This window comes from Anarrhichthys ocellatus, unplaced genomic scaffold (genome assembly GCF_004355925.1).
Source record: "Anarrhichthys ocellatus isolate YVR2014 unplaced genomic scaffold, GSC_Weel_1.0 scaffold1174, whole genome shotgun sequence".
Classification (NCBI taxonomy): domain Eukaryota; kingdom Metazoa; phylum Chordata; class Actinopteri; order Perciformes; family Anarhichadidae; genus Anarrhichthys; species Anarrhichthys ocellatus.
The window spans coordinates 1-8,121 of NW_022281148.1; the positions used below are offsets into that span (position 1 = coordinate 1).

An 8,121-nucleotide genomic window follows, 5' to 3' on the forward strand; every position below is an offset into this window, starting at 1 on the left:
GATGTAGTACATGTACCTCTTAGATGTAGTACAGTATAAAGTACTATTTGTACCTCTGAGATGTAGTGGAGGTAAAGTAGAAGTACCTTGAAGTAGTACTAGTAACAGTAAATCACCAGACGAAGACGGTTCAGGGGACAACAAACGCTTTTAGTTAGAAAGAAAAATAAGAAAACAGGTAAAAACTAGTTTTGTCTACAGCGACAGTGTTTTTTGAAGTTTCACTGAATCCAACCAGAGTAAAAGCAGAATATTCATCCTCAACATGAGCAACTATGAAGTCACCACACACCACGACTAAGTCTAGAAACACAACATGGCTCGGCTGACATGGCGGCTTCTGGCAAGACGCACAATATTAGAGGCACTAAAACTCTGGAACATGCAAATATGGCGGCTGGTTACTGGAGGCTGCCGAGTCCGGTGGAGGGTTCACAGAGGGGGCGTTGGATTTATGCAGCTGCGTGACAGACAGCATGCTGACGGGTGGACCGGGGCCAGAGTATGCAGAGAGGGAGGAGGATCCAAAACGACGTCACCTGTCGGCCAGGTGAGGGGAAGAGGCACATTTATCGACATTCACCGATTGGATGATTTCTGGGCTTTGTTAAAGTGCTGGAGCCTCCACATGTGGACTCTGTGATCCATGTCAGACACTCTGGATCCTGGACTTGGTTAAAAAAATATCTCATTAATAAACTATAACTCCCAGGTTGCATTTCACCGACAGACAGCCAATCCCAGAGCTTCACGTTGACAGTGTGCTGAAGCTGTAGACTGCTGAAGGAAAAGGGTTTTTATGTTCGTAGAAACACTAAACCCGTTTGTATCGAGGGGTCACTGGGGACAGAACCTCTACTGAGCATGTGCAGTGAGCTACACAACGAGGAGGCATTAACGTTGTACGAGTAAAAGTACAATATGTACCTCTGTCAACAGTCCTCTGTGTCTCTGTATAGAGAGCTGAAGCCCCGCCCCTTCCTGTTGACCATCACTGGACGTCAGAATAAATGTGTCCAGTCGTCAACATTGGGAGACGAATTAAGATTTGATCTCATTTGAATTGTGCCGTGAATTAATTAACATGTATGTTTGTACATTTAAAAAACATTTTGTAAGTCAGGAAAGTCATAAAACTGTGAAAATACTTGTACTTGTTACCAGGATGTTTTTTCACCAACAAGTCTCACTCCTTCGTTCTCTTCCTGATGAAACACATCAGGAAGAGAACGTTACATTTGGAACAGAGCTAAGCTCACTCTAACCCTAGCTGGCTAGCTCGTCTTGCTAGCTAGCCCTAACCCTCGATGACTGTTTCCCACAAAACTAAACGACACTACGACAGACTTTTAAATGTACGAACATCTTCTGTGTAATTAAGAGCTCAATTCAAACGTTGACTGCTGTACATCATTTTTTCTGAAATAAGTGACCGTGGGAAGGGGGCGGGACTTAAGACTCTCTAGGCTGCTAAACTCTAAGCCCGCCCACTTTTTAGTGGTCCAATCAGAGAGAAGGATTTGATTTAAATACCTCTTGTAACTGTTTCACAGAGGATGAAGACTAACTTCAGTGGAACTCTAAACATCCGAGACCTTTTAGTTGATCCTGGTTTCTGGTCCGGTGACCCTGATCATGAGTTCATTTCTCATATTGAGCTTTAACAACATCTCGTCTTCCTTTGTTTTTATTGGTTCATCCTTCAGGATGGTTCCACGTGAAGCTGAACTGGACTTCGTTCAGGGTTCTTTAACGTCCCACCCCCACCCCCTCAACGGTGGCCCCGGTGAGGTGGACCTCGAAGGCCTGCAAGGTCTCCGAGCGACATGCAGGCGGGTTTGATTGTACAAACTGGAGGAGTGCAAACTGTTCCAGACATTCAACACGAAGACGATAAGAAATGAAGTCCATCTCGACCACTGCGGACTGAAATAAAGCTACTGGAGTTAAGTGGGTTTGGTTCGATAGTAAAGGTGCTTCCTTTGGAAACAAAGACAGATTCAATGAAGACCAGAATGGAAGAAGAATCTCTAACTGGAAGAACAACTCGCTGCGTCTGAAACACTTGAAGAAACTAAAAGGTTCCTCCAAGTTGTTCAGATATTTCAAACGATATTCAAAAAGGTTTCCAAAGACTTCAGAGCGAGGTGATGGATGCGAGTCCTCAGACATCCGCTACCTGTAGGGAGGTCAGTCTGGAAGAAGATGGAACCCTTACAGATCTCCATCTTTTGTTCATGGGAAGGTCTGTAAGGAACCAGTTTAAGGTGCAAACCACCGCCCCACATCACCTCTGAGGCTTCTGATCCAGGACTAGGTTCAGCCAGGAGGACGAGTCTCTCAGACGGGTTCACAGGGTACAGAAACAGTGAGACAGAAAGTTAGATATAGAGATAATCTGTCTATTGGTCTATCTGTCGTTCCGGCTGTGTCTGTCTGTCTGTCTGTCAGTCAGACCGCTCAGCTCCTCTGTATTAATGTTGTATCCGGTGTGAACCTGTGAGTGAGACAGGACTTTAAATGAGGGACAGTCATTCAGCAGCACGTGATGAGTGAAGGACCATCAGTCAATAATATCAGAGTTTAAAGCTGTAAAACAGAGACAAAACAATAAACTATCAAAATACGGAAAACAAAAACAAAAAAAAGGGGTTTATATTTCGGAAGCAAGGTTTCGTTCAGAGTAATGTGTCGTTAAGCGTTTTTAGTTCCAAACTAACTCCCCCCTCCCCTCGGAGACTAGCGGGACACAACAGCTGCCTTTTGATTATATATACACACACACTTTTTTCCTCTTTGTTTTTCCTATAAAAAGACACGATCCGTCCTCCCCTCCAGATCCAGAACTTCAGTCTCCAGACACCATCAGACGAAGTAGAAGCTGCGACAGTCCTACAGCTGTGAGAGACGTTATCCTTCTTATCTGAAAACAGTGTAAAATCATTTCACCTCCATGAAGTCACGCTCCTCTTCTACCCGGTGATGGACTCAGTCCGTCAGGCGACCGGTCAGTCGGCCCAACCGATCAGCTGACTCTTTCGCTGACGGCAGTCCGAGACTCTACGGTCTCCTCTCGGCTGGGACAGGGGACGGCGGACTGGGGGACGATGTCTCTGAGCTCCGCTGCCTCTGGCTCCTGCCCCCGGAGCCTCGCCCTACCGTCTGTCACGGGAAGCAGACCGACACCAGCTACTCCTGGAGGTCCAGAGGGCGTGGAGCTGGGAGGCCTCAAGGTGCTGTTTGACCCTCTTTCTCCTCCTGAAACCTCTCTGCTTTCCAAGGCCACGGCCGGCTCCCGTCTCCCCTCCGCTCCAAGGCCTTCTACACCGACCTCTCGGCTCTGCAGCAGGCTTCCTCGGCCGGCCCGCGTGGTGCTCAGATCTTGGGGCTGTTCACTCTGGTTCTGTGGAGCCGGGCCCAGGTTGGTCCTGGTTAGGCTGGGAGATGGTCGGGGGGATGAGAGGTGCTGCACATGGGGCCTGTTGAGCTGAGGGTGGGGCTGGGGGCGTGGCTGTGTTTGAATTCGCTGAACGTGTGGTTGTGCTTGGGACTGGGGTGGCCTAGGCTGGGAGAGAGACTGTCTGGGTTGTGATCTGTATTGAGTCTGAAGTTGGTGTTGCAATGGGTGTCTTGTCAGGGGTTGGAGGTGAGGTGGAGTTTGGGCCAGGGTCCTGGACTGGGATTGAGCTTGAGTTTGGGCTGGGGTCCTGGACTGGGATTGAGCTGGCGTTTGGGCTGGGGTCCTGGACTGGGGTTGTGGCGCAGTTCGTGCTGGGGTTGTGGGCTGGGATTGAGGTTGAAGTACTGTTGGAGACTGGGTTTGTAGATGCCTTGTTTGGGGCGGATGAATGTGCAGGATGGATGGGGACTGAGAAGGGTGCGACTGAGGTGGAGCAAGCTGTGACCGGGCTTTCTGAGGGGAGGCCTGGGTCTGACTGTGGGTTTGGGGTGGTGGTTGGGACCTTGGTTGGGGCAAGACATGCCTGGTAGGAGAGGGCTGGGGTGCTGGGTACTGAGGCTGGGCTTGGGGCTGACTGGGAGACTGAGTCTGGGGATGCTGCTGGGAACGGGGTTGTGGTTGGTGCCGAGGTTGCGGGGGAGGATGGCGAGGTTCAGGCGAGGTCTGAGGGGCAGATTTTGATTGTGGTCTTGGAGGAGCTTGCTGGGTGTGCTGCAATTGTTGGGTGGTGAGCTGAGGCACAGTCTGGGGCTTGGCTTCAGGCCCGGACTGGCTGGAGGGTGCTGAGTGTCCGGAGGCTGGAGGGGGAGGAGGAGGCTGATCCAACGTAGAGGCAGAGGAATGTTGGTGGCGATGATGATGGTGGTGGTGGTGGTGATGATGGTGGTGTTTGTGAGGCGGCCGGTCCTTCCTTTTGTGGCTTTTTGATGGGCTGATGCTACTGCTGCTGCTGCTACTTCTTCCTCCTCCTCCCTTATCACCGACGTCTTCATCTACTTCCTCTCCTCTGCTTCTTCCTTCTCCTGCTGCTATTCCCGTTTTCTCCTTGTGCTTCCTCCCTTTATGCATCTTGTGTCCGTGTGGTTGGCTTTCCTCTGAAGCAGTGGGCTGCTTCTGTGATTGTGATTGGCTCTGCTCAGAGGGGGCGGGCTGAGGTTCTGGGGTTGGAGCTCCCTCCCCTTTACCTGGCTCCCCCTCTAGAGCGACCCTTTCAGTCTCTGTTGTCGTAGTGGTTGGAGTCTGAACAACTTCCACCTCCTCTACTGTCTCTCTCGTTTTACGCTTCTTGATTGGCAGGGCTGTTTCCTGGACGACGAGTTTGGTGGAAGACTCCTTGGCTGCTCTCCGTTTGGCCTCTGCAGCCAAAATTGCCGCTGGACCATAGTTCCCGGCTGTTGAGGTTGATGCCGTGGGGGCGGATGGTGCGGCAACTGATGATGCCGCTGTGGCAGAAGCTGGTTTCCTGCCCCGTTTCTTGGGGGTGGTCTGTGGTGGAGCCGGAAGTTCCTGTTCCGATTTCCTCTTCCTGCCGGGACGGGACTTGGGCACCGAGGCTGGAGACACCACCTGTAGGGAATTACATCAACAAGTAGCATAAGCATCAACATTGTTACTGCATTTGAAAAAATGAAGAATAATAACATATTGGATTATGTACTGCAACAAGGTCCAAGGTGTTCTCTACAAAACACAAACTCCCGGAACCCCTCCGGTATCCTTCAAGAATAAACTGCTGGTAAAATCAGGAGTTTATAAAGACGTTCCTTCCATCAACTGAAGGTTTCCCCAGTCATGACGAGCAGTTTGTCTAAAGTCACGTCTCTCTTTCCCGAGTCCTTTGCTGGAACCTTTCTCAGGCCCAGTTCTCTAATTAACCCCTCAAGACCCTTTTCTTTGTTCGGTCTGCACCGGCTGGTTCTTTGGTTGGAACCTCAACTGGCACCAATGACTTTCAGGCCACAACTCTGAGCACCTGAAGGTCCACACAGATTCCACATCCACACCCTCCCATGGGAGACAATGAAACTCCTTCTAAAGGTGGAAGTTGAAGACTCCTCAGCCAGTTCACTCTCACTACAAGTTAGGATTTTTTATTAACTGACTACCAGGTGCTTATCAGTTGGTAACTCTGCTTCTTTCTCTGAAGTTGATCATCAATAAGGGTTTCTGGTACCAGGTACACTCAAACAGTTCATTCAGTGTTCGTTATAGATAAAACTCTGCTCAGGTTCAGTTCAGACAGCCTCTTCCTGTTCCTGTCGCCCAGCTCTATGTGGGAGGTAAAGGTCTTTGAATGAGAAGCAAACATTGAAGGACCCTCCACCACAACTTATTGTATTCGTAGTAGTTTGTTTCTATACGTTTGCTCTGGTTTATGCTCTTAGATGCTTGTTTAAAGGAGATGCACTCATGACTCCTGGTGACTAGTTGTTCTCTTGAATACCAATGTTGAATACACTTATTGTACGTCTTAAGCTTTAAGATGATCTTTTAAATGGTATTAGAACTTATTGACATTTAAAAGATATATTCTGCAACACTTTCCTGCCTAGATTTTCTCTGCTCTTCTTATTTTGCTGTGTTCGGGATTCTTCTGGGCGTCAACAAAGAGCAGTGGGACCCCACGTGGGGGTGTAACCTCAGGCCTATAAGCCGGGTTCTCATCCTCAGGTCAAACACCCGCTCTGTCTTTGTCAAAGCTAATTTTTTCTGAGAGGTCGGAACTCTTTCACATTGAGATTTGTTTTGCTATTTGAAAGCTGTAGTTCTCAGTAAATTGGAGGAAGTTGCTCGGGTAAAGTACTTTCAGAGTATTGTTGTGATCCTGAAACTAAATCTCTGATGAATGTATTGATCCCGGATGACCGACCGATCGTACCTTTGAGGCAGTGGAAGATTCTGCCTTACTGAAGGGCATCTTGACCAGCAGTTTGCCCGGAGTTTTCTCCACCACACGTTTCATGGCCACGCCCTCCGTAGCCTGCCGCACCTTCCCACTGCCTAGGAAACGAGAGACGCTGTATGAACTCTGCTAACCGATAACTTCAATTAAATACCTTCTGTTACATCATGTTTTAAGTAAGTTAGTACCTTTGGGCCTCCCCCGGCCTCGTCCCGATGGTTTCACCACCTTGGCTTTCTTGGGGGGACGCTTCTCGCGGCGGGAGGGGCTTCCACGTCCGGTGACGGTGAAATCAAAATCGTTGGGGTCGGTGGTCGTATCGCCGACCTTCTGGAAGTAAGCGATAAGTTCGACCTTGGAACGAAACGCTTTTCCCTCAGAGCTGAAAGAACGGAACCGACAACACGTCGTCTGTAACAACAGTTGACATCATCGGATCACGAAGAACCGGCACAAAGACAAAGGTGGGTTTTGGTTTTACTTGATCAGGTAGACGTCAAACTTGCCCGCCGAGCGTCCGGACTTCCTCTGTTTGAGTTTGCGGGTCCAGCCTTCAGGCAGTGACGGGTCATCGTACAGCGGCCCGCGGTCCCGTATAACGGAGCGCCGCTGCCTCGGAGAACCTGCAGACTCACTGACGGCCTCCGACCCCGGATCTGAGGGGCCCGCCACCGGCTCTGAGGCCTGCAGGACGGAAACGACACGGAACCAGTTTATCAAACTGGATCACATTGTTTAGTGATAGCTGACCTCTTGACCTCCTGTTGTTGCAACACTCCTGCAGACTTACCTGGGTCTGTGGCTCCGCCCCCGTCTGCAGCACAGCTGTGGTCTCCGCCCCCCGGTCGGCATGGCGACGCTCCCTGTGGGCCTTCTTGGTCTTACTGTGGGACCCGTCTGTCTCTCTGGAGGGGGGCCGGGGGCCGGCAGCTCCCTCCTCCCCCTCCTCCCTGTGGGAAAAAGGAGATGACATCATGCCGTTAACGTCACACACGTTACATCACTGATGACGTCACATGGTTGTTTACGCGTATAAACCAGGAAACTCATCAACAGTCGATTACTTCTCGTTTTAGTGTCCTGATCCCGACTCAAACAAAGATGGCCGCTGGTGATAAATAACACGCCTGCATGCTCAGTTTGTACAACATGAACCTAAATTAAAGTTATTCTTTTGAAGCAACGGGACACGATTCATATCTACTTATAATGTGTTTATGATTATATTGGTTACTAGAACACAACGTTCTGCATGTTGCTATGACCTGTCTGGTATCAGACGCCTGCAGATGTTACTGATGTTCAACATCTGTTCTTCTTCAGCTCTGGAAGCTGAGAGACGTCACGTCGCTCGAAAAACGCTTTGTTTACGTTTGTGTTACTTTTTTTAAAACATCAAAATATGTCAGAGATTGTTACGGATTTATTAGATCTGACTCCGAGGACGGAGGATCTGGACCCTCCAGGTCCTGGAGGATCCAGGATCTGGTCTTTGTCAACAGAAACAATGACGGTTTGTAAAGGCCTTCAGGCCTTCAGAGGAGAACCAGCAGGACGACGCTCTCTAATCTGAAGACAGAAACGTTTCACATCCAACGAGAGCTGCTGACTGATTGATCAATGAAGTTTTATTTTATGTTTGTTTGAGGACAAAAAACTTTTTTCACTGTTTTGTGACATTTTACAGACGAATCAAGAAAACTAAAGAAAACTAATGAAATTGATTAAAACACACACACACACACACACACAGATCCAT

General features: G+C 49.2%; 1 protein-coding gene across 1 annotated transcript in view; it reads right to left on the reverse strand.

The window, feature by feature from the left end:
- Positions 1–129: 129 nt before the first annotated feature.
- LOC116377375 (chromatin modification-related protein eaf-1-like) overlaps positions 130–8,121 on the reverse strand; it is a 9,316-nt gene continuing 1,324 nt past the window's right edge. The window contains exons 2-6 of the mRNA XM_031838999.1: positions 7,153–7,312; positions 6,844–7,046; positions 6,551–6,744; positions 6,339–6,460; positions 130–5,026 (exon numbers count right to left, since the gene is read on the reverse strand). Coding sequence (XP_031694859.1) covers positions 3,026–5,026; positions 6,339–6,460; positions 6,551–6,744; positions 6,844–7,046; positions 7,153–7,312 — 2,680 coding nt within the window. The 3' untranslated portion in view covers positions 130–3,025. The remainder of the gene's footprint in view (positions 5,027–6,338; positions 6,461–6,550; positions 6,745–6,843; positions 7,047–7,152; positions 7,313–8,121) is intronic.